General features: G+C 51.4%; 10 protein-coding genes across 10 annotated transcripts; 5 read left to right on the plus strand and 5 right to left on the minus strand.

Moving 5' to 3' along the window:
- The first annotated feature begins 45 nt into the window (after window positions 1-45).
- PSV08DRAFT_300128 (BTB/POZ protein) lies at window positions 46-837 on the plus strand. Its single transcript, XM_014226968.2, has 4 exons — window positions 46-200; window positions 267-315; window positions 420-553; window positions 600-837. Exons 1-4 carry the CDS (start codon window positions 80-82, stop codon window positions 602-604), a joined length of 309 nt encoding a protein of 102 aa, XP_014082443.1. The 5' UTR covers window positions 46-79; the 3' UTR covers window positions 605-837.
- A 63-nt stretch (window positions 838-900) lies between these two features.
- On the minus strand, window positions 901-3,021 carry PSV08DRAFT_223812 (uncharacterized protein; the record flags this gene model as incomplete). The annotated part of the gene is made up of 3 exons (XM_014226967.1): window positions 901-1,382; window positions 1,476-2,683; window positions 2,813-3,021. 3 exons carry the CDS (start codon window positions 3,019-3,021, stop codon window positions 925-927), a joined length of 1,875 nt encoding a protein of 624 aa, XP_014082442.1. The 3' UTR covers window positions 901-924.
- Window positions 3,022-3,457: 436 nt separating this feature from the next.
- On the plus strand, window positions 3,458-5,246 carry PSV08DRAFT_223815 (TFIIH subunit Tfb4/p34). The gene is made up of 3 exons (XM_014226966.1): window positions 3,458-3,800; window positions 3,851-4,747; window positions 4,802-5,246. Exons 1-3 carry the CDS (start codon window positions 3,755-3,757, stop codon window positions 4,990-4,992), a joined length of 1,134 nt encoding a protein of 377 aa, XP_014082441.1. The 5' UTR covers window positions 3,458-3,754; the 3' UTR covers window positions 4,993-5,246.
- Window positions 5,247-7,547: 2,301 nt separating this feature from the next.
- On the plus strand, window positions 7,548-9,850 carry PSV08DRAFT_43392 (ammonium transporter AmtB-like domain-containing protein). The gene is made up of 6 exons (XM_014226965.2): window positions 7,548-7,796; window positions 7,940-8,004; window positions 8,136-8,390; window positions 8,496-9,170; window positions 9,219-9,462; window positions 9,562-9,850. Exons 1-6 carry the CDS (start codon window positions 7,683-7,685, stop codon window positions 9,766-9,768), a joined length of 1,560 nt encoding a protein of 519 aa, XP_014082440.1. The 5' UTR covers window positions 7,548-7,682; the 3' UTR covers window positions 9,769-9,850.
- Window positions 9,851-10,617: 767 nt separating this feature from the next.
- Window positions 10,618-11,999, minus strand: PSV08DRAFT_43404 (casein kinase II regulatory subunit-domain-containing protein). Its single transcript, XM_014226964.2, has one exon. It carries the CDS (start codon window positions 11,883-11,885, stop codon window positions 10,773-10,775), a length of 1,113 nt encoding a protein of 370 aa, XP_014082439.1. The 5' UTR covers window positions 11,886-11,999; the 3' UTR covers window positions 10,618-10,772.
- A 435-nt stretch (window positions 12,000-12,434) lies between these two features.
- Window positions 12,435-14,858, minus strand: PSV08DRAFT_362467 (uncharacterized protein). Its single transcript, XM_066093027.1, has 4 exons — window positions 14,583-14,858; window positions 13,778-14,528; window positions 13,482-13,730; window positions 12,435-13,431 (listed from the first exon to the last, which is right to left on the minus strand). The coding sequence occupies exons 1-4, from the start codon at window positions 14,849-14,851 to the stop codon at window positions 12,496-12,498; spliced, it is 2,205 nt and encodes a 734-aa protein (XP_065949141.1). The 5' UTR covers window positions 14,852-14,858; the 3' UTR covers window positions 12,435-12,495.
- A 125-nt stretch (window positions 14,859-14,983) lies between these two features.
- Window positions 14,984-20,367, minus strand: PSV08DRAFT_223826 (uncharacterized protein; the record flags this gene model as incomplete). Its single annotated transcript, XM_014226962.2, has 6 exons — window positions 14,984-17,047; window positions 17,094-19,553; window positions 19,600-19,688; window positions 19,742-19,948; window positions 19,999-20,172; window positions 20,211-20,367. 6 exons carry the CDS (start codon window positions 20,365-20,367, stop codon window positions 15,095-15,097), a joined length of 5,040 nt encoding a protein of 1,679 aa, XP_014082437.1. The 3' UTR covers window positions 14,984-15,094.
- Window positions 20,368-20,622: 255 nt separating this feature from the next.
- On the plus strand, window positions 20,623-21,637 carry PSV08DRAFT_300204 (ubiquitin-conjugating enzyme/RWD-like protein). Its single transcript, XM_014226961.2, has 5 exons — window positions 20,623-20,902; window positions 20,956-21,035; window positions 21,088-21,213; window positions 21,263-21,342; window positions 21,395-21,637. Exons 1-5 carry the CDS (start codon window positions 20,830-20,832, stop codon window positions 21,453-21,455), a joined length of 420 nt encoding a protein of 139 aa, XP_014082436.1. The 5' UTR covers window positions 20,623-20,829; the 3' UTR covers window positions 21,456-21,637.
- An 860-nt stretch (window positions 21,638-22,497) lies between these two features.
- PSV08DRAFT_300228 (uncharacterized protein) lies at window positions 22,498-22,854 on the plus strand (the record flags this gene model as incomplete). Its single annotated transcript, XM_066092626.1, has 2 exons — window positions 22,498-22,611; window positions 22,690-22,854. Coding segments are annotated over 2 exons (279 nt in total), but the record flags the coding sequence as incomplete, so codon positions are not given.
- A 119-nt stretch (window positions 22,855-22,973) lies between these two features.
- On the minus strand, window positions 22,974-23,814 carry PSV08DRAFT_247640 (RWD domain-containing protein; the record flags this gene model as incomplete). Its single annotated transcript, XM_066092354.1, has 3 exons — window positions 22,974-23,530; window positions 23,581-23,676; window positions 23,748-23,814. The coding sequence occupies 3 exons, from the start codon at window positions 23,812-23,814 to the stop codon at window positions 22,974-22,976; spliced, it is 720 nt and encodes a 239-aa protein (XP_065949143.1).
- Between the last annotated feature and the right edge of the window lie 192 nt (window positions 23,815-24,006).

The raw sequence follows: 24,006 nt of genomic DNA on the forward strand, positions 1-24,006 counted from the left end.
CTCGCCAGCTTTCCCCGCAATCCCTACCCTTGCCTCTCACCCCCACGACGAATACCTTTTCCGCCCGTTGCTTGCGACCATGGCAGACGAAAAACCCACCGAGTACGTCACGTTGGTATCCAACGACGGCTACGAATTCAAGCTGTTGCGTTCTGCAGCATGCATAGCAGGAACAATCAAGAAGGCGCTGGACCCCATGTGTACGCCTCGCAACTTCAGGATCATGTACCGCAGTGGACCCTGCAGCGACTAACGATACCCTCCAGCTGGCTTCCGAGAAAATGCACAGAATCGCGTAGATCTACCGACCATCAAGTATGTCTAGATATTCGTCTCTGCGCCCCGCCAGTGCTGCCTTGATGGGCTCACGCCACTAGGGGCGAAAGGCACATAATGAGCCCAAACTAACTGTTAGTCAGTGGTGTTGTACTCGAGAAGGTCTGTGAGTACCTGTACTACAACCAGAAGCATGCGGAGAGCAAAGACGTCTCGGATATGGACATACCGCCTGAGCTGTGCTTGGAGCTGCTGATTGCTGCTGATTACCTCGATGGTGCGATCATATTCATGAGAACAGGGACTTGTACTAACGATTCTAGTATGAAATATGGGACTATCGTACACCGTCACTAGAACCATTCACAAGCGCCATGCTGTAAGAATATCTGCGCTCGAGCATACGACTACCATACTCGAAGACTACGTCATCAGGTAGTATGATGAGGGATGCTTAGCGGGCAGTCGAAGTCTCGCCATACATAGCGGCCTGCCAACAGAAGACTTCGGTGTCAACTCTGACGAATGCCGATAAATTAATTAAACTACAATACTCTATGTTTTCACATACTCCACGCCCCCTTATTAAATCTTACTGTTGAGGTATTACATAGCCGAGTACACATCCACGACTACCTATGTATTTCACTACCAGATCGAACTCCTCAGCCTATTCCCAATTCGCATAGCATTCTGCATGGAAGCCTGCGCTACAATTCGGCCAAGATACGTCCACTCCCTCAGCCCCAACTCGTACAGCCTCAATTTCCAAATTCCATAACCCACAAGCAGCAGCACCAACATCCTTAACACCATCCTCATCCTCATCCTCACCAGACCCTCTCTCGTATACTCAATATTCCAATCACTCCACCTGACGAACAGACAGCGATACCAAAAGAAAACTTGCGAGTAGGGATACACAGTCGAGTTCCAACCATTTTCGGTAAAATACCAGCTCGAGCACCCGCTTTTCCAGACGGTGTTGTCGATCGCACGCTGCATCTCGGCTGTGTACGCTTTTTCGGCCTCGGGCTTGACGTCGAAGGTGCGAGCTTCGCGTGTAAGGATGAGTCGGATGAAGTTGATGGAGTAATTGATCATGTCTAGGAACGTCAGCAAGGAAAATCCGTAGTTGGACTTGATTGTGTGCAGAAAACAGGGGTTTTTCTAGAGAAATAATGGGAAAATAGACTTACTTTCACTCGCCATGAGCACGCTGGAATGCCCAGTCACAGTATTGGGCCCGAATATCATCATGAAATTCGGGAACCCGTCCATCGCAGTGCCCTGGTAGGCTTGTGCGCCTCCCCTCTCCTCCATGACCTGGACGATATCTTTTCCCTCTTTACCAATGACTTTGAGCGGATGCAGCCATCGCGTCGTGTCGAAGCCGTTAGCATGGACAATGATGTCGGCGGGGATTTCGCGTTCGGGATAGTCTTCTATTTTTGCATTCGCCGGGTACGACGCACCTGGTCCGACAATGACGCCTGTCTCAGTGATTCTGTTTAGAGGCTGTGTCGTAAGTTCTATCTTGGGATCATTCAGGCTGTTGAGCCAGTACTGATCGTAGATGCGGCGTTTGCATCCCACCCCATAGTCTGGCGTCAGCATGTCCCAATATTTCTTAGGTGCGGTTTTGCGCATATGGTCGAGGAGCCAATCCTGGTATTTTGCACGCATGAACAATGAGATGGGCGTGTTGGGGAAGATTTGGAAGAAGACTTTTTCGGTGTTGAAAAAGACGACGAAACGGACAATTTGTTTGAGGCCGGGTATGTTGCGCATTAGCCAGGGCATGTTTGCGCTCCACCACTCGTCACCTCCGGGAGGTGGGACGGAAGCGACGACCCATGGGGGTGATCGCATGATTTGGGTTACTGATTTGGCGTTGTAAGGGGGGTGAGGCAGTGGAGGCACAACTTGTGCGCTGCTGCATCCTGATCCTACCACCACGACGTTTTTATCCGTGAGATTGACTGTGTCGTCCCATCGTGCAGAGTGAAACACTCTGCCCTTGAATTTTTCAATCCCCTTGATGTTCTCGGGAAAGGCTCTGGGCTCAACCAGGCCGCCAACACAGCTCAGCACTACTTTTGCCTTCACGACTTGCGTCTCAGAATATACTGCCTGTTCGCCCTTTTCTTGGACAATCTTCATGCGTTCTCTGGATGAGAGGTCGCCCGTGCCTGCGACAAGACGGCGTAAGGTAACTTCCCATAGGGCTTCGTTGTCTAGCCATTTGCAACTCTGGATGTCGGTGTTGAGCTCGAATTTGTCAATGACTTGGTATTTCTCGCACACATCGTGGTAGTACTGGGCGATTTCCTTGCCGGGCGGGCGGAAGGCACTCCAGTTGGGGTTTTGAGCAAAGGAGAAGGAGTAGAAGACTGCGGGTATGTCACTGTTGTAATATTAGCGTTAGTGCTCGTTTTCTTATGTGACGTCCACCATTCAATATGGATGGTGACTAGATGAGGTAGAAACTTGTAGTCTTTCCTGCTCAGTGCAAATTGAATTTATGGAGACATACCAAGCAACACCAGGATACCGATTGATCCACCAAGTCCCTCCAATTCCAGTCTGCCGGTCAAAGACACGGAACTGATCGAATCCGAGTTGGGCTTTTAACTGACAAGCGGCGGCAATTCCTGACGCTCCAGCGCCGACGATGATGACAGGGTAGTATATAGAGGCATTTTTGTCATACCCGTTTATCTTTTTTATTGACTCGGTGATCATATTGGCGTCTTTATGAAGAGAAAATCAAAATGCAGCGTGGAGGGTCGAGAAGAGGTGAAACACTGTACAGGAACAAAAGAAAAATGGACGAAAATGGTACCAAACTCGTTCGGATCCGACACTTAGAGCACTCTCTGAGGAGAAAAGGTATGGTTCATGTTTATGTACTCCGCCCTGATGGTCGGATGATCATTTCCAGTGATGAGCCTTGTAATGATGGCGGTTCTTTAGCCCAGTGCTCTTCTTGTACCATGGTTCATCGTATATATGAACAATGAATAGTTAATTCAGTATCCAATGACAATATCAATCGCCAAGGGCAAGGCTGTTGGTTGAGGGTACTGCCACTATCATTGCACCCTGACCCAGCGATGCCAGGGCAATGATGCCCACTATATATCTACATCATGAGATGATATTGTGAAAACAAAACGTCAATAGTGAATCTCAGACATCTCTCTGCGTGCAAGGGTGCTGTATGCTCGCAAGGTGTGCCATCCGATGCCTAGACAACGGCGGTGCAAGAACGTCACGTGGCTACGCGGATGTGGCACGGGCTGCGCGAGCCTTGGCCGCTCGCGAACCTGACCTCATAGTTTGGTTGGAGCCTCAACCTACACGCTTACCACAAAGCTCGAGTGGAACGAGCTCGACGCTCCCGAGATTATCATGAGCAGGCCTTGAACGGAAAATCTGGTCCTTGGAGCCTCTGGTCAGGACCCACATCAACGCCATGAACACCATCGATGGCTCAGACCGTCATATAAAGACGGAAGAAGGCAAGGCGATTTGGACAAGGACCAGCGGATTTACCACTAACACTACTCAGTCCCTCCGCCCTCACTACTAGCCATTGTACTTGACACCAATCCACACGCCTGGGCACACTTGTCCTCGACACTCTCGCTCTCGACTGCGCTGGCCAACATCCTCGTCTTTATCAACGCGCACTTGGCGTCTGGAAATACGAACGAAGTAGCCGTCATAGCATCACATTCGCACAAGACCACCTTTCTCTATCCGTCGCCCGTAGCACCGCAAACCCAGGCACGCAATGGTACTGCAAATGGCGATGTGGAAATGAATGGGACTGGGGGTGATAAAGGCCAACATACGGCTGAGAGTGCGAACAAGTATCGGCCATTCGCCGTGGTGGAGAGTACCATACTTCAGAACTTTGTCAAGCTACTGAACGAGACCAAAGAAAGTCATCTGGAAGCAACGCCCACGACACTCATTGGCGGGGCCCTCTCCCTGGCGCTTACACACATCAACAAGCAGACTATCTTACATGCCCCCACCGCCGCCTCTGCTGAGAGCGCCTCTCTCGCAGCGCTGGCCGACTCGGAGAACACCCATGTTGACCGCGTGTCCCTTACGTCTCGCATCCTTATCGTATCCGTGTCTGGCGATCTGGCCAACCAATACATACCCGTCATGAACTCCATCTTTGCAGCACAGAGGAAGCGGATACCCATCGATATTCTGAAGCTAGCTGGCGATACAGTTTTGCTGCAGCAGGCCAGTGATGCGACTGGCGGAGTGTACATGAAGCCAGAACGTCCAGAGGGTTTGCTTCAGTATCTGATGATGGCGTTCTTACCTGATGTAACGGCAAGAGCAAGCTTAGTAGTCCCCAGCGCTGGGGGTGTTGATTTCCGTGCCGCATGCTTCTGTCATCGCAAAGTTGTTGATATTGGCTTTGTTTGCAGTGTGTGCCTAAGCAGTAAGATGAGCTTTCTTTGTCTACCCCGCCCACAGATGCCCTAACATCGTATAGTCTTCTGCAGCCCGGATCTCCCGGGTAATCTCTGCCTGACGTGTGGTTCTTATCTGTCGCTACGGAGCGCGATGACCAACCCGCCAGCCCTGATCCCACGGAAGAAGAAGAAGAAGAAGAAGGCGGGGATCGACTCTGCGACGCCAGGGGCGAACACTCCGGTAGGATCAGGGACGCCTGTGCATGCCTGAAGTGCGAACCTTGTTGTTGGAATGTGTAGTGCTATCACATGTCGTGATCTGGTTCGACATTGCCTCGCTGGGCCTGTGCGTGCAGCTACGACAATTTCCGGGCCGTGGGGCGGGCCAGTTCCGCTGAAATATGCGAATTTGCCCGTTCATGGGGAAAGTGGGATGCTTGGCTAGCGGGCAGATTGGGCCACCGGGTAGGCCTTTGGTAAAAATATCAGAAAATAGGCCTGTGGATAAGGCGGGGGGAGGCTTGATTTGACGCATTAGAACACATGGTCTTGGTTGAGGTGGTCATTTGAAGCTAAGGGCTGCATGCTCGGCAAACATGCACGTAACATGAGTAAGGCGTGTTGGGTGCGGGCCCAGCAACCTCTGTGGCTGTTTTGATTTGCGGTTGGTTGTGCAAAGACATGGCCATGGGATTGCTCTGTTTGCAGCTAGACGAATGGACACGATTGGCTAACCTGTGTACATTAAGGAGCAGCCCGCGAAGAAATGTTGAGACAATGCTCATCAAGACTCATGATATGACGGGCGGCGTAGGTTGCTCGAAGTGTCTATCCGTGACGGCCTCGTTTCGACAAGTCAATAGCCTCGGCGTCTGGGCCTGATAGCCTATCTGACAATAGCCACCTACGTACGCCGGTTAGGTATGTAAATATACAGCGTGATAGTTGGACGTGTCGAGTAGCCAGTGACAGGCGGATGTCAGGGATAGGCGAGCGGTAGGCGCAAGAAAAAGGAAACGAGGGCTTATGCAGAGCGGGGTGATTGGGGAAGACGAGGCGAGCAGAGCACCCAGCAGCATGGTATAACTCGCAAGCCGGCAGCGCTACCGATGGATGCGGACAGCAGAAACATGTGTTAGATGACCCCAAGGGGCTGCTGCATGATGCCCGAGTGAACCTGCATGGTGCGGCGCGCAGTGGTTGTGGCGATGCGAGATGTCGGAGAGATAAGGACGTGGGCGGTCGCGTAACTACTTGGACACACTTTGTCTACCACCGAGCCCTTCGTGTCCGGAAATTGTGACGTTCCCGGACAAGCAAAGACGGTGGGAAGACGAGCATGGGCAGCCACGAAAAGCGCAGTCTCGTTTTATGCAACACGCAACATGAACAAACGAGGATGGGTGTCGTGTGGAGTAGTTGCGCAAGGAACGATGTGCTGCATGTGGGTATCTCTGATCGCCGCCGTATCTAGGCTAAGGCGGGCGTGTGCCCCATCATAGCACGCCTCGCGCCCGGATAGGCAGCGCAGGGGTGGCCTCGACAGCCTCGACAGCCTGGGTAGCCCGCCTGGCCTATCAGCCCTATTCACGTTATCACTACCCTTGCTCCAGCTGCTCTCCCAAGCTCTGAGCAATGGCTTTGCATCATTATGCTGATAGCAGAGAGGCTGGGCTGCTGCAAATGGCCTGTGTCGACCCGCGCCCTCGGTCTCACACAGCACTGGGCGAGCATGCGTGAGACGGAAGGATTCGCGAGCCAAAGTACCTGCGAAGGGAACAAGACGAACAAGAGCATGAGATCAAAACAAAAATTACGCCACTCGAGCCAGTGGTTGCCACCAAGAAGCCGTCCTTCTCAGCCCATCGACCCAGAAGCTGTCAAAAAACCGACTCTGTGACATCCCGCACGTACGGTTCAAGCCGAAAGGGTCCGTGGAATCGGCCGCGTGTGCCACTATGGGCGGTACCCTGCAGGTTTGGTTTGGCAGTCGGTCGGTCGATGCGTTTTTTTTGCTTTTGCTTTACGACCCGCGCTCCGTGGCGGATATTGGCTGACAAGCAATGGGGTACTTACCGCACCAAGTGTCTGTGTGTCCCCCCCCTCCCCATCCCATCCCCCCATCCCGCACACTAAGTAGCTATCAAGGCCAGATCCCAGGACCACCCGCTAAAGCGTCCCTCTGATTGATCTGTAACTTGCATCCGGAAACGGGCGGTCCTAGACGAGAGCTTTGATCCGTAATATCATTACTTGTACATATACCTACTCCATCCATGCAAGCCCACCAAGAAAAAACGGCCTTTCGCAAGTAAACCCCTTAGCTTCGCATGCACGTACACTTATTGTAGTAAACATTCCAACTGGCCGCCAGTTTTACCCATATACCGCTGTTCCACCCTCCGAACCCTTCTCCTTCCTCCCTCCCTCCAATTCCAATCACGCCCCCGGCTTCTTCTTTTCTCACCTGCATTTCCTTCGCGCGTTTCAGCGACCACGGTTTTGTTTTTCTTTTGGCTTTCTCGGGGCTTACAAAACCCACCGAGGCCCGATCGCCAAGGAATACGAGGGCAGAACAATCCCTGGAGGGTGTAGCGATATCCACCAAACCCAAACCCCTCTCCACCTCACCCCCATCTTTCTTTTCCCTTTTTGTTCCCACCCGCCCCCCGGAAGACTACTTTTCCGCATTCTCTATCTATCTGATCGACCCTTCTTCCTTTTAATCTTCCACCAAAAAGAACAAAAGGAACATATTGGGATTTTTCTTTAAAAATAGCAGCTTCTACGGAACCGTTTTGCGAATAAAGTTCGAGACCCCGTCTCTTTTGAACGCGGAAAAGACTTGAAGCTGGAAGGAAGAGAAAAGAGTTGGGCAACGAATAGTGGTTAGGAAGAAAAAACTTGGAGACAAAGAGCGTGGTTGTGTTGTCTGTGTGTGGTTAACAAAACGACAAAATCATGGATCCAGTCACATCGGGATTGGACCCCACGGTTCCTCTTGAGACGTTCGCCAACACCAGTATCCCTACCGGCGGCGACTCACGGTTGTACAACCTCAATGTCTTCTACAATGTGAGTTTTATTGCCTCCTCGGGAAACCTCCCGATAAAGAAAAAAAACCCCCGCCAGAAATTGGGAGGAGGTTCCCCAAGTTCGAGTTTCTGGTTGTGGAAAGAGAAAGACGCGGGGCTAATTCAAAGTGTCAACTATTGTAGGCCGGCGATATCGCATGGATGATTACTTCGACTGCACTCGTGCTGCTTATGATTCCGGGCGTAGGGTTAGTATTTTTTTTCCCTGATTCCTTCTATTTTTCCCTTGTCCATCTATTGCATTTATCCAACGAAGGTGTATCTGTGCATATAAATACAAAGAACAACATGGAAGAATTACCAACTAACAAGACAATAGCTTCTTCTACTCCGGCCTCGCACGCCGAAAATCCGCCTTATCTCTCCTATGGCTCTCCATCATGGCCACAGCCGTCGTCTCCTTCCAATGGTTCTTCTGGGGCTACTCGCTCGCCTTCTCGCACAAAGCCGGTCGCTACATCGGCGCGCTGGACAACTTTGGTCTCATGAACGTCCTCGGCGCCCCCTCAGTCGGTAGCCCGCGTATCCCCGATTTACTCTTTGCCGTCTACCAAGGCATGTTTGCTGCTATCACGTACGTTTTCTTTCCATCCCCTTCCCCTCTTTCTCAGCATATGTTTTTTTTATTTTCTTCTCCAAAAAAAACACAACAGAAACTAAATGAAAAACTATTTTCTAGTGTCGCCCTCGCTGTAGGCGCCGTCGCAGAACGCGGCCGCATGCTCCCTTGCATCATCTACATGTTCATCTGGACAACCATCATCTACGACCCCATCGCCTGCTGGACATGGAACTCCTCAGGCTGGGTCTTCAACCTCGGCGGCCTCGACTTCGCCGGCGGAACACCCGTGCATATCGCATCTGGATGCGCCGCTCTAGGCTACTCGTACATGCTCGGCAAGCGCAGCGGACACGGGACCCAGGAGCTCAACTATCGCCCGCACAACGTCACCCACATTGTTATCGGCACTGTTTTCCTGTGGGTGGGCTGGTTCGGGTTCAATGCGGGTTCCGCCTTGTCTGCTAATCTGCGGGCTATCATGGCGGCTGTGTGCACGAATTTGGCAGCGTGTGTTGGGGGCATTACTTGGTGTCTGGTTGACTACCGTCTCGAGCGCAAGTGGTCCACCGTTGGCTTCTGCTCTGGCGTCATTGCAGGGCTCGTCTGCATTACCCCTGGCTCTGGATACGTGCCTGCTTGGGCGGCCGTCGTGTTTGGTGTCTGCGGCGGTATTGCTTGCAACTACGCCACCAAGCTCAAGTACTTCTTGCGCTGTGACGATGCTCTGGATATCTTTGCCGTACACGGCGTCGGTGGCTTCGTTGGAAATATCCTAACTGCCTTTTTCGCTGCGTAAGTCCTCATCATCTTCCCGTCTCCTCATCCTAACAATATCTATAGAGACTACATTGCCCACCTCGACGGCTACACCGTCATCAAGGGCGGCTGGCTAAACCAGCACTGGATCCAACTTGGCTACCAACTCGCAGACTCCTTCTCCGGCGGCGCCTACTCCTTCGTCGGCACCTGCCTCATCCTCGGCATCCTGGATTTCCTCGGCCGTTATATCCCCGCCCTACGTCTGCGCGCAACCGAAGAAGAAGAAGCCGCTGGTATCGACGACGTTGAAATCGGAGAGTTTGCTGTATGTTTCTTCTTCCTCCTCCTCCTCCTCCTCCTCCTCGGGTTCACACACACACCCCCAGGTTATATCAAAGTTTGATTTGCTAACAAAATTGACTAGTACGACTACGTCGAGCTCACCCGCGAAATCAAAGTCCCAGACGATGACAGCGACGACCGCGACGACATCATGGACGAAGGCGTCTCGATGCAAGGCCTTGAGGGCCGTGGCGCTGGAATGCCCGTATCCAATCATCACCATGAGAAGAATCAGGAATCTGTTGATTCTTCGAATCAGCAGCTTGCTGAATGGGCGCATGGCCATTGAGTTTCCCCCTCCCCCTTTCTTTTGACCCCTTCCTTACCACACTCTCTCTCTCTTCCTCTCTCATCTTGATTGGATTTCTATGTAGAAATTTTATGGCTTGTTATATACCACTTTTTCACTTTTGTTTGTTTGTTTGTTTGTTGTTGTTGTTGTTGTTGTTGTTTTTATTCTCTCATATGTATACGCCTGTGTGTATCCTTGACATGAATATATAGTAGCAAAGCTGAATAACCACGTAATGTCTTTTTTTGCATCCTGCTTCTTGTGGGATCGGGATCGTGTGATAAGATTGAAATAGTGAGTGTTTTAGCTCTGGAACTACGTAAATATTACAACGACCTCACACTTGCTGGAGAATGTGTTTGCATGCATGCATTGATCAATTTGGGATGCTTTCACCGTTTACTCGTTGAGTATCCAAATTTGACCCGACATTCATCAAGAGCCACCTTGTACGTGCACAACACTTTCTATAGGCAAAAACAAATCATAACAATGCTAGTGATTCATTGTCTATCTTTCGTCTTCATCTTCATCTCCATCTCCATCTCCATCCTCATGCTTTCAATCTCCAGGATCCAATCGTCAAAAAAAAAGAAGCACCAGTGACGCAAAAAACTTTGTTCTTCGTTTACGCGCACACATGCATCCCTAAACCCCACCCCTTATATCATCATAACCGCCAAAAAAAATAAAAAAAGGAGAGGGAAGCGAAAAGAAGAAACAAAATAAAATGAGGATTTCCCTTTAACCTGGGCTAAGCCCCAACTCCATAACCGATATGATTATCGCATCCCATCCCATCCACACCCACAGCACAATCGAAAAGGGCCTTGAGGGGGTCTTTTTCTGCCCTTATCAGCTCAAGCGGGGTTGTCGCTGGTTTTAATTAGACACAAAATCATGGTGACCCTCCCCATCCATAGTTTCGCCCACCTCATAGAAGACCAAAAAGTTTGGGCGGTGCACAAAAAAAGCGCTTCTCGCTTGACAAAAAGAAGGCTCTAACCCGCCGCCGCTGCAACACCATTTGTATCCATGGGGCTGCCCCCGGCAGCAGCATTTGAGCCATTTGTCGGCCGCCTTCGTGTTCGAATAGCCTTCTTTCTTCGGTCTGCCGGTGTACCCTTGCCCCCCTCTGCTACGTCAACCATGTTGAGATCATCGTCGTCAGGCCTGTCGGCATCTTCGTCATGTTCCTCCCAGTACCTCCTCGTCTCGTCGAGCTCTGTCACGTCTGCAGGTCGCATCCGTAACCACTTCATCCTAGGCCCTGAGCGTGCGCGCTCACTGACTCGGAAACCGTAGATTCGTGGCTCGTATATGCTGCCCGTGCCAAGGCCGGGTGCAAGGTTGTGCGGTGCGACGCCGTTTATTGAAGTAACGTTGGAAGGCGTCGTGTTTCGTGACTTGCCGTCTGCGCTTTGCGATTGTAATTGCTGTAGGGCGTCAATAGTATTGGACGTGTTGTTGCGAAGCCCACCTCCAATGTCGAGGTCGGTAAAAGTCATAAAGAAGAGCGAGGGAAAGGTGGTGCCGAAGAAGGCGCCATCGACAGTCTGGAAGCGAGAGTTGGGTGGGGTGTATACGTCCAGACAGGAGGGACAGTACAGCTTGACCGTCTCGTGGCCAGGGCTGTCATTCAGGCCAACAGGCAGTACTTTGCAGGAGTTGCAGTTTACGCGTGGGCATGTGCCAAAGTGCTGAAGCTCGTACTTCTCAGCCATCTGTTGTATGCCCGGTCGTGACGTGATGTAGCGTTGATGTATGAGTCCGTAGAGCAGCTCCGCAGAGCTTTCTATAACGCTGAGGTCAGATGCTATTCTGAGATGCCTTCGGTCGCCTGCGCGTCGGTAACCTGGAGGCCTCTCGTCGCCCAGTACCTCGTCTTCTTCGTCCTCTTCCTCTTCCTCTTCGTCCTCATCCTCGTCGTCTTCAGGCTCGACATCTAGGATCATCTCCAGTGCTTCCTTATACATGGGCACTTGCGATTGGAGGCCCGTCAGGTTAAAGTCATCCTCGATGAAGTCTTCTGAGACCTCTGCAAAGTATTCGTGACCCAGCAGCCCGCAAAAGGACGCGATCCACGACTCGGTGACCTGCGAAGAAGACGACATGATGGCGGTCTTGTGTATAAGCCAGTGCCTCTATCTAGACGTGACTGGTGCTGCTGCGCGCAGTCGCAACAGGCGGGTGCGTGACGGGACGAGGGGCTCGAAAATGCGAATGTGGGGGTAAGGACCTATTGTAGGCACAAGAACCAACGGTTTGTCGGCGTCCAAACGCTGGTATCAGGCAAGGGATGTGTATGGCGTCGGAGTCTGCGCTTGCAGTTTTGGTTATCGCATGCGTGATCGTGTTGGAGAGTTCGACAGGGAAGACGTCGGGGGAGGTCGTGATGCAGTTGAAGCTGGGTGGGGGAGGGGTCGAATGAGCGCGAGACTCTACGCAAGGAGCGGTCTAGTTCCCCAGGCGCTGCTTGCGGCGTACGATTTATCGGTGCAGTCGATCCCTTGGACACCCCAGGTGCATGAGTGAAGCAGTGGTTTGGCAGGTCGAGATTGATGGCTGCCCTGGCCGCCCGAGCTTAGCGATAGACCACGTGATCTCCCACAAGCCCTCCGCCCTTGCTTCACCGCCTGTCACGCAGCCACTTTCTTGAGCAATTGGAAGAAGATGAAAGTCATACTATTGTAACAATGTCTAAAAATGGGTTAGGCTGATTCCTCAGAACAAATCCCTCATGATACGCGCCAACTCGTCGTTCTCCTGCCCAAACCCATTAACAAACTCTCCATTGCCATTTGCAATGTCATTTGACGACCCTCCAAATCCTTGTAGATTGAAAATCCCACCAGCCGCCTCAAATAGAGTCGTGAGGTCACTCGCCATTCCGTGCGGCATATCCAGTATGGTGCCATTGCGGCCGTTGGAGAACAGTGCTAGTTCATCCATCGAGTGGCCCGCTAAACCTGCCATAGCCACTGCAGCAGACGAGTGTGCGTCATGAATTTCCTCGTTGCGTACGGCAAGCCCAAGACGTGGCCCAACTTCCTTGATCGTCTTGATTGTCTTCCATAACCGCCTCGAGATGTACGAGTTTGACGAGAGACCTCGCACAAGGTCGATCGCCATGTAAAACTCGTCTCGGCATTCTTGGTTAAATTCGGCCGGCGCGTGAGCCACGGCAAGAAACAGAACTGCAAGTGCTGACACGAGGAAGTAGTTAAACGTTATCTGCTGACTTCTGTAAATATCAGATGTCTGGTTGAGGTATGTCAGTATCCGGATCGTGTCCTTGGCCACTTTGACAACAACATGTGCAAATTCCAAGTTCTCCATAATGGTGGTTGCTGTGTGCAAAACTGGTCTGTATATGAGAATTCGCATCTGGTTTGCCCGAAGGTACAGTACCACTTGGAGTCGCTGGACTAGACGGGCTGGTGTCTCCACTTGTCTGCCACTGTCCGGATGCACAAACCTCAAGCAATCCGGAATGGTGCGATGCCAATTCAGGACTTGGAAATCAAGGAAAGATATATCTTCCTTGTTAATCTTGTCCTGCTGGCCCACATCGGTGATCGACTTCCACACTTTTGAACTAATGATTGAGTACGAGATCATTGCGTGGAGATATTGGCCAGACTCGTGAGACGATGGCTCCTGGTTGGATCAGATTCTGAAATACATGCGGACAGTTGAGCATGACTTACAGGCTTGGGGACATTGTCAATGTCCGCATCTTGCAAGGCGAATGGCATTCCGGTCCCAAAACTCCAGCGACGATCGAGAACGTAGATGGTCCAAAACATGCGGATTGCCGATGCTTGATCCTCAGGATTGGGAAATAGAGTCGCATACGTGTCCCGGCGATGCAAGCCCAATTCAAGACATTGCCGCGAAGCCAACCCGCTTATTCGCCAAGCCAGCCCTTCTTCATCGTGGTGAAAGTGATACATGGCCTACACTTGTGAGCATGACTGAAGACTGTATGAGGACTTTGACTCACAACAAGGACTAGTAGGTTTATGTTGTGTAGACTGGCAGGCTCAGACAATGATTTTTCAACAATACCATGCACGTTTGTGAAGAGCTTCTCCGCCAATGGATCTTTCCCCCTACCTTCGATTACGAGGGTCGTGGCAAGGACTAATTTGAGTGTACTGATCTGCTCATCCATCATTGCGTCTGACCCAGGAAGAGCACGTTGCATGAAGCCCGATCTAGTGGCGGCCTCTACAAAAGTAAATAGCAGTTCAGTATAGCGCAGCAACTTATCCACATCCAGAATTGGGTACATGGCGGCTACTTCGTCGCGCCAGACATGGAGTAGGCGTAGAGCGTCACTCTTGGAGATGGCCCATATCGGGTCTTTGTCGGCGTGGAATCGTCGTTTCGGCGGCATAGCGTTGGCTGCAGGAGGCGATTCCTCTGGTGTCTCTTCGCGCGTCAAGAGGTCTTCGTCATCTTCCTCTTCGCCTGGGTTGATGCCCATGGTTTTGAGACTCGATCTCGCGACGCTGACGTTGAATGCGTTTGACGTTGGCCCATGAAAGCGACGGTGTTTGTTTGACGACTTGGACTGCGATCGCGAAGGATGAGGAGGCAGCATAGGCGTCTGCTGGTAATCCTGGGTGAAGGGGGTGCCCATGGAGCCATTGCTGTGGACTTCGACTTGGCTTCGGAGGGCGCTGATGTTGTGGAACAGATCGTCTACTTGTTGCTGGAGCGAGCTGATATGCGCTGACATCTGCTTGAACCTCGGATATGTCAGCCGCGCCGTGTTTTCGGTTGCAATAAGGCGGTTTACTTACTCTTCGCTCTCTTTAAAGTTGTTGCAGCAGTTGGGCGAGTACTGGCAGTCGAGGTTGAGGTTCCCGCAGCGCTGGCAGGGCGTCTGGCCGTTGCATTTGATCTTCCGGCGTTTGCATTCATTGCAGGCTATGGAGATGTAGCGGTTGCGCTTCGCCCTGGGCTGGGCTGGCGCATCCTCGTTCTTCCTCTTCGCATTGTTGTTGGCGTCTTGCAACGGGCTGATGGCGTCACTCGGGTTGGACTTGTCTGCAGGCGTCGTGGAGCTCATAGTTAATTCCGCGCGCGCGCCAGTTCCGCCACAACAAGTGGGCACAAGTGAGGCAAGAGGTCTGGAGGCGCGGTCGGTGTGTCTCCGGTCCGCCCTTTTGCGGACAGAGCTCCGGCTGACTGCTCCGGCTGCACTGTCATACGTTCAACTTTCGTTTCACTATTCAGTTACTACTACATTTTGAACAATGTCTTCTATACAACAGCACACTCCAAATGCTTCTATCTAACCTCCGTGTCCGCTTCAATCATCATCCAACCCAAACTCTTGCCCAACAATATCCGTCAGCTTCGACAACATCTCGAAAACTTCACCATCATGTCTGGCGACCTTGGTTGCCTTGATTAATAGTGGATACAGCCTGTGGATATGCTTGCGGTGTTTTGACTTCACTCCTGGCGCATCGGGTATGGCTTGCGGCTCACATTGTAGCCTGTGCAACTCCTCAAGTACGAAAAGCAACTCGCGTCTCTGCGACTCGGGCGCAGGCATACGACCACGCAAAGGATGGTCGGCTATGTACGTCTTGAGCGGGAGTGCACACCGTAGAATGAGATATGGAGCTGCGGCTTGGGCCAACTTGACTCGTTCAGAACTACTATCGTGCACAGCAACAAGACTGAACAATTCAGAGAGGCACGAATAGCCCATGTGCGGTCGCCATGTACACTCAAGCTCGGCTGTTTGTCCTAGACGAACCTTGTAGAGCTCTTCGAGTGGCGCTCCCATTATGTCCGGTAGTTCTCCAGATAACGGGCTATGTATCAGAGACGTTGCAAAGAGATTGCGGGCATAAGACCGCCGAAGGCTATCCGGAAGCGACGCAGACCCAAGAGGAAGGACAACAATCTCGCGGAGCTCTTTGAAAGACGCAATGTCGAGCACCTCGTCTTTCTCGAGCGACATGGGAGCATCTGATGATAGCTGCGCTCGAGTAATATAGTGAGCTATATCTACCAGATTGACCCAGATCTCTTGGTCCGAGCCAAGATGCGACAATGCCGGCTTGATGATGGCTATGCTGGTCGACGTAGCCTTTTGCCATAAGGTTGGTGCTTTGCCTTCGCGCTGCCACACATACTTTTCTTGTATGGGCCGCGCCAAACTACTCAAGGCATGAGCAAAGGCACCGTTCTTGTACATCTCTTCCTGATCGATGTGCTTGATAATCGTGTCTTGCAACAGCGTCATGGACGCTTTTGATAGCGCAACAAAGGTCGGTTCGCGTCTTCCAGGAGACTTATCTTGTGAAGTGTAAGGTAGTGTTATGAACCGGCCCAACAACTCAATCAGATATGACGAAATCTCGGGACCGTCGGTCTTGACTATCGATAAACACTCCAGAACCCGGCTCTGGAGCACAGTCATGCTGTCCACATCAGAAGAGTAGGCGACTTCGTCGGAGTTGACAACGCAAGCCTCAAGATTTCCGAGCATAGAAGGCAATTCTGCAGCAAGTGGTTCATCTGCAAGACGATAGAGGGCTTTGAAAGCATCTGCGTAAGCTACAAATGCCTCTTGGTTGTCTTCCTCGCCGCCTTGTTGCCACGCGTCTTGAGAGGGGAAGTAGCTCCTCCACACCCCAGCCGTTTTGAGCAAGGGGTCTATACCCCATGTATGATTATTGTCAGACTGGGAAAGAACACCCGTAATGGTGTCGAAGACCGATGCTCCTAGAGCATGTGAACGATACTCAAAGTACTGCTGTAAAAGATCGAGTAGCTCGGACCATGCGTTCCCAAGCTGAGATGCATCCAGTTTATCCATATAAGTGGTATTTAGAATGCTTACAGTCTGAAGCACGGCTTTTGTTGTTTGCCCCCAGTCTTTTAACAGATCATTCTGCGGTGACTGAGTCCGGATCTCGCGCTGTACCTCCAAATTTGCCTTTACCATACCGAAAAGTATTGTGCGAAGGCAGAGTAGCCACACATTCGATGATAATTGGTCAGAGCAGTTCTCAAATATCCTCTGAATCGTTTGAATTGCGGAATTCCGTACTTCAACACGTTCGTCTTCGGTGATTGAAGAAAGGTTCAGTAGGACTTGGAGCCACAGGGCCGAAGTGGCTCCATTCTGTGAGTGACTGGAGACCGCAAGTTTGGTGTCATCAGTCTCGCCAACGACTTCTGGCAGTGAAGACAGGTCAGCATTCGATTGCAAGTAGTCTGACACATTCCAAAAGAAGGTAATCGCCTGCATAATGTCAGAAGTGAAACAAATGCATGTGTAGTTCACCCACGGTTAGAGACATGTTCAAGTCCTCTTGCTGGGAACAAAGCCTGCGCAGAAGCTCTAATAGTGTGGATAGACAAACATCTGGAACAGCAGTCATAAAATCCGAACATATAAGGCTGACCGTTGCAAAAGCAGATCGAGCAAGAGATCTCGAAATAACTTCTGGAGCGCGCTCCAACCGCTTATCGATTTGAGGACTTTCGTTCTCGTGTTTTTGTTCTCGAAGAGAGGTGTGGTCCGGTACAAATACACTCATCAAGCTCTCAATGACGGAAGCCCATCCAGCAACTAGTGACTCACCGCATTGCTCAATCACACTTTTGAGTGCTTCGAGAGCAACTTGGTGAACCCGCATGTCAGCATCACTGATGGTCTCTTTGTTGGCTCCATCGTAGTGGTAGAGGTCTGCAATCTGTTTCTGTAGTGCAGTAAGTATGCGAGCCTGGATTTCCTCACGTTGTTCATCGGACATGGATAGCTCAGCAATGTCTCGAACAGTCCTTGCCAGAATGTCAGCAGCAAGCAGCCTTGTAGTCGTCGCTTTCCGGCCATCCGTAGAAAACTGTACAACTTCCTTGACAAGGATGTTCCATCCGCTTTCTGCAGGATCGTACTGGGCCAACCTGCTCTCATTCAAGGTTGCGAGCTCTCCAATCTTGTTCAAAGCAAATGCTGAATCGCGAGGGTTTGTTTCAGTATTTAGAGAGATTCCGGAAACGCTACCAAGACGCCGCTGATGCATAATCTGAGGACGACTAGAAGATGCAGGTGTCCTTTGACCACTCTCTGGGGCCGCACCGTTCAGAAGGGAACACAAGGCTTGCAGCACTTCTGAAAATGACTCATTGGGGAAATCAACGGTGCTCTCAAACAGTCTGCGAGCTGCTGCCTGTACAGCTGAGGTTTCTGCCTCCAGCCTCTCGGTACTCCCATCTCCGTGCCCAGGTCCAGATCCGCGACTGCCTGTTTGACTTGTAAATGCCATAACCAAGTCGGCTACTTGTAGCGTCTCAAAAACGATCGACCAGGCGGAATTGAGGGTCGGTCCCAGTGCGATTGCCAGATTGAGTAAAGCCCTCAGACACAGCAGATTGCGAGGAGTTAATGCAGGTATTGCTGACTCGTTTTGGGGACCTCTATGCTTGTCTGCTGACATTGAAGAGCTTTGACTCACAAAACTGTCTACGCTCAGTATGGCCTTGGCATTAGAGAAAACCCCGGGCTTGTCAGCTGAAGCTGAAGTTGTGGACGGTACATTTGCTAGCAACAGGTTCGATGGCACTGCTGCTTTGCCCAATGTTGTTAGAAATGCATCCCGCGGTGTCGAAAGTCTAAGAAGGCCAGCGACCTGCGTGATCTTTTGTATGGACCGAACCAGGGCACGATAATAGTCGTTGTCAAGCGCGGCGTTAAGAAAAGTCGAGCAGGTCGCAAGCACTGCTGGCCAGCATTCCGTAACCAAGCTTGTCGACGTCTGCACAGAGGCGTAGGCGGAGTGCTCTGTGAGCTCAAGAGGATTTACAGGTATAGTTTTTTTGCGGAAAGACTGGGTCCGCGAAAGCCGATTGGAACCTTCATTTGGCAATGCAGCATCTGTGTCAGGCTCGTTCGAGTCATCAGTTTTGTTCTTCCTCCGGGTTCGGCCTTCGTGGTGTACGGTTAAAGGAAGGACAAACTTAGCCAGACTCTCGGAAATGTTGGTGATGCATGTCAACACCAAACTATAGATATATGTGTCTGGTAAGACAGGAGGGTCGGACTTATCAAGGTGTTCAATACAAGGAGTTTTGAGGGCGCTCCATTGTGTGCTGATTCCAAAGGGACGAGCACCGCTGCTATTGTCACTCACAGGGCCGCCTATGACGCCGGCCAGAGCACCTGCTTCAGCGACAGCGTGGTCTGATAGCGCTACTTTTCCGTCTTCGGCCCCGACGACGGCTGTTGATTGCTGACCAAGGCCAATCAGTGCGGGCTTCTCGGCAGCAAGCCGTACGAAAGCCGCCAGATTATCACCAAAAACATTCTTCTTCTCGCTTTTCGCGTCAAATAGCGCATAGATGGCCAAAAGAAGCTTAGAATCGGCGTAGATACTGCGAAAGACCTCTAAGCAGAGCGCTCTCTTCCATGTCTGAGAAGCCTCTGGATCAAGCATATGATTTAGAAGACCGAGTGCAATCTCGCATTCCGAGGGAAGTATATCAAGATGATATCGAATAATCAGATGTAGTATCCGAATTATGCGCACAGTCACTGGAAATGATAGTCGGTCAGACAAAGAGCGAATGATGAGGGGCATGAGTTGGGCCCGCAAGATGTGTATTTGCTCTGGATGTGTCGTCATGATTTCGTTGTGATTTGACAGTACTGCCTCGATGAGCTCAAGTATTGAAGATGGTGGCAGCGAAGCGAATCGCATATACACGGGCTTTTCTCCTACGATCAGCGAAATAAGATCGGTAAACATCTAGCCATGTTTAGCAAGATCATACCAACGTGGAGGCCATGCAAACCTTGTAAGCATCGTTCGCTGCTGGTCTAACTGATACTTGGCCATCGTCACCTTTTACCTCGGTCACGGTGGGGACTTCCAGTGCTTTCTCTTAAAAGGAGGTCAGTATACGATAAACGGCTATAAAGATGGCTAGACTGTACCATCTTCGGAAGCGACTCTGTCATACACAACAATGACAAGCTGTTGCAATGTTGCAGCAGCCGTGTTGCTTACGGCAAAGTTCTTTGCGTTTTGCAGACTTGAGCATATTTGAAGGACAGATGAAAGAGAATCGCCGCGAATTTCCGCAGGGTAATTTTGGAGTAGAGAGGGTAATGCTTGCAGTATCTTCAATTGGATGTCGTGGCCTAGTTACATCAGCTGAGCGCATAGGGTTCTGGGAGTGGGCGAGCTTCACTTGATGGTACCGACTCGCGAAATGCATCCAGGATTTCCGTCAGTCGTTCCCGTGGCAAAGCGCGCGAAACGCTAAGTCTCTGCAGACACGAGACTCCGGTTGACGCGAATTTGGCATTGTGAGTACTGCAAGCAATCAAAAAAGGTGAGATGAAATGAGGACGACGGGACAGATCTTGGACGCGGTCAACATATAATCAACTGACAGGCAACAAACTAGCTCACCAGCTGAGAGCTGAGCCTCGGAAGTATTAGAGAGCGACTTGAGATCCTTGAGGGCTGCCTCTGCAGCATTTCGGAGTTCGGTATTCTTGCGCTTGGAGTCCTGGATGAGGTTCCCGAGTTCAGCTGCCAAAATTTGAGCCGTCATGCTATGCGAATGACCCGAAGCATCTGGGCGAATTGTGCTAGCAAAGGAGCGACTTTGAAATGCAGGATATGGTTGTTGATGTAGTTTGGCCGACTATGAGAGGCAACGTATAGATGTCGCGTAGCGGACGTGGCCAAGCGACGGACCAATGCAGGTGCTAGGTGAGACCCTAGTCGGCCGCAACCTCGTCATATCGTCGGCACTAGTCGATCCCGACAGGCATCTTGAGGCGAGCAGCAGAGCAATCAGCTGGTCACTCGATAGCCTTGCAAAGAATTGCGCCTGGCGGTACACTACTTGATAGAGACTTGCGCACGTCACCGGCGGCCACTTCGAATCGAATCTTGCGCCTTCGCCCATAGTCACCGCCGACCATTACCCTACCTCTTGAGCGGGGTCCGTCCATCCCACTTCCTCACGCGCCACGCTTCACATCAGTACTCTCGCACCAGCACTGCAACAATGGGTGCCAAGGTTCCGCGCAACTTTCGTTTGCTGGAAGAGCTGGAGAAGGGTGAGAAGGGGCTTGGTGCTGGTACGGTAGACCTGCCACTTGGTCGTGGAGAACGCATTGCTGAGAATAGACAGAGGCCTGCTCGTATGGCCTGGACAACGGAGACGATCTTTTGATGTCAGACTGGAACGGCACCATACTGGGTCCACCCCATGTATGCGCCTCCTAGCCCATGTATCCAGTCGTGTGTTGACAGAAATCCCCAGAGCGTTCACGAGAACCGCATCTACAGCGTGTCGATCCACTGCGGCCCAGAGTACCCTGACGCACCCCCGGACATCAAGTTCACGTCCAAGATCAACCTGCCCTGCGTCAACCCTCAGAACGGAAAGGTATGACTCCGCAAGCCGATCATGGGCGAGCGCGTACTGACAAGGCTAGGTCGATCCCACAAAGCTGCCCTGCCTGGCCCAGTGGAAACGTGAGTTTACCATGGAGACCATACTCATCGAGCTCCGAAGGTAAGGACAGCCACTAGCAAACAAGTCCACCACTGACCATATAATGCATCAGATACATGGCGCTTCCCCAGAACAAGAAGCTTCCACAGCCTCCTGAAGGAACGACTTTCTAGCCGTGTTCACTAACACCAACTGTCCTGAGAAAGCAGTTCAAACAGACGTGTGACTGTATGCTAAATCTGAATGTACGACGAGACAACGTGAAGGTGCATGGGCCGGAGTTTTGGTCTGCCAGATGAACTCATAGTCTAGACAATTGACCACGACTATGAATGATATACATATTTTCTTGAAACATGGCTTCGCTTGATCTGTGTTTGATCACTCATGTCGGGACCTGTGATGTGCTTGCATGACTACACATTGCCCAAGTAGGCCGAAAGGACATGCACGTGATTTGTATCTTAAGTCACCCTGGCGCTAGAATTAAGAAATAACTGAGAAGGTAATGTGGCATAGGAAGTAGTGTTGAGTCACGGAGGAATCTGCTCAAATGCTGTGTATGTAGAGTACTGCAAACCCGGCACGTGACCATGTGTCATACGTAGTAGTCGAAATATCTCGCGTCGCAACTCGGGCTTGGAAACCTCCACCGCGAGCAATCCCCATGCATGCCCCGCTTCCTAGAGCCTAAAAAGTCAACACAACATCGTGTAGCAGGTGAGATCGTGGAAGAAAGATTGTGTACATCTTTTCTAACAGTTTTGGTTAGCAATTGCTCTTTATCGGGCTCTGCTTTTACGATGTTCGTCTGCTCCCCTCTCCGATGACGACCGCGTCTCTCTCCGCAACGCCGTGCGCAATAAATTTCGACGAAACCGGAAGATACAAAGCCCGTACCAACTGGGGTTGAGTTTCAAGGCTGGCTATGAGGTGAACTTGTCTTTTTGGACATGAGTCTGTCCACAATTGACAAAGATGTAGACGTTGGACCATCTCGATGCCTCGACGGCGGGCGATGCAGCTAGCACGAGCATACTGACGCGAATGGTGGCTCAGCTACCACGCGCTCTGATACGCGCTCCTCCAGTGAGAAGAACTAAAGACGGAGTGTCCAAGGAACCCAAGGAACGACTCGCGTGTCTCCCTCCAGAGAGGGCTGTCCTGAATGTCCGCCCATACCCAAAGACCTCCGGCCCCCGCCATGTTCCCATCATGTCTTCCGCGAACGGAATCCCCTTTCTCCGCCTCACGAAGCCTCAGCCTCCAGCTCTGAGCCGTGTTCTCCGTCAGCGACTCGAGCGCAAGATTCGGCTTTTCGACACAAAGGTGCTACTGAGCAATTGGTGGTTACCCATGTGCGAGGAGGAGGATGAGTGGGATGCGCTTATCAATGCGCAATTGCAGACGCGCGAGGACGACGTCAAATGGACGGATGCGATTAGACAATCAGAGCGGTTAAACCAGGAAGCGTATCAGAAGGATATGCGCAAGGATAGGGAGATTACAAAGAAGATGCAGAATATTGTGGATTTGGAGACGAAGATGGCACTGGATGAGGGACAGACGATTGTGAGGGGAAGAAGAAGGCGCCCGATACAGGTCATAAAGCCGAAACTTTGATAGTATAGTTTAGCCATGCAACTGTGTGCGCTCAGTTTCCAAGGCGCAAAAGTTACGCAACACACACATTATGATGTCGCCTCAATCTTGAGTTTCCCAACATCAACCTCATCAATATTGTCGTCATCATCATCGTCACCCTTCCCAATCAAGCCCTGCTGCCACAACTCCTTGCCCGTCAACTTCTTCTCCTCTTTCACAATCCTCTTCTTCTTATCCTCGAGCTCCTTCTCCTCTTCCTTCCTCCTCTTCTCCTCGGCCATCTCCGCTCGGAACCTCTCCCTCCACGCCAAAAAGCTCTCCCGTGTAACCGCCTCACCCTGAAACTTTTTATTCTCCTCCTCCTCCGCCTTGGCAGCCGCCATGTCCGCCAGCGCCTGCTTGGCGTTCTGGCGCTCTGTAATGAGGAGTTCGGCGCTGTCCTTGAGGACGGTGACGAGCGTGAAGATCATGGCCATGCCGAGGTTTTCTTCAATGGTTTCTGAGAGTGAATTGAGGAGGCGCTGCTTGTCTTCGTGTATGTCGAGGTAGGGGTGTTTGGGGGCATTGGGGGGTTGCGTTATGTCGAGGCGGGGGGCTTCGTCGGGGTAGTTGGGTGGGTAGGAGACGTTGAGGATGATGGTTGCTGTGAGGGGGGGTTTGCCCTTTTTGTAAGTTCATGTGTAATTTACACACGTTGGAGTTGCGTACGTTGTTCATCTTCGCGCTCTTCGTCTTCGTGGCGTCCGTCATCCAGTTGGACTGCGACTCGGAAGTCTGTCTCGGAAACGTCTGGAGGGTGTAATTAGTATATTTACTCGGGGTACGGTGTTGATTTTTGGGGAGCGACAATGGTTGCCTACCTGTGATTTCGTCTGCGAAGATTGACTCGAGGACTTCGCGTTCCTCTTTTTGCTCTTCGACACCCATGACGAATAAGTACGTGTGCGGACTGCAAGAGTGCCTCCGCCGGGCGGCACTTGCAAGTTGACGCTGAGGCTTGCGGTTTGGTGGGGCGCGTGTCCGCTCTTTTCCCCCACGTCACTAGCCCCGACTGCCCGACGTTTGAGAAATAATTTTTGGGTCGGCTTGTCGACTTGCAACAATTCCACAACTCGACAC

Source organism: Bipolaris maydis (assembly GCF_028858645.1).
Source record: "Bipolaris maydis strain C4 unplaced genomic scaffold PSV08scaffold_7, whole genome shotgun sequence".
NCBI classification, from domain to species: domain Eukaryota; kingdom Fungi; phylum Ascomycota; class Dothideomycetes; order Pleosporales; family Pleosporaceae; genus Bipolaris; species Bipolaris maydis.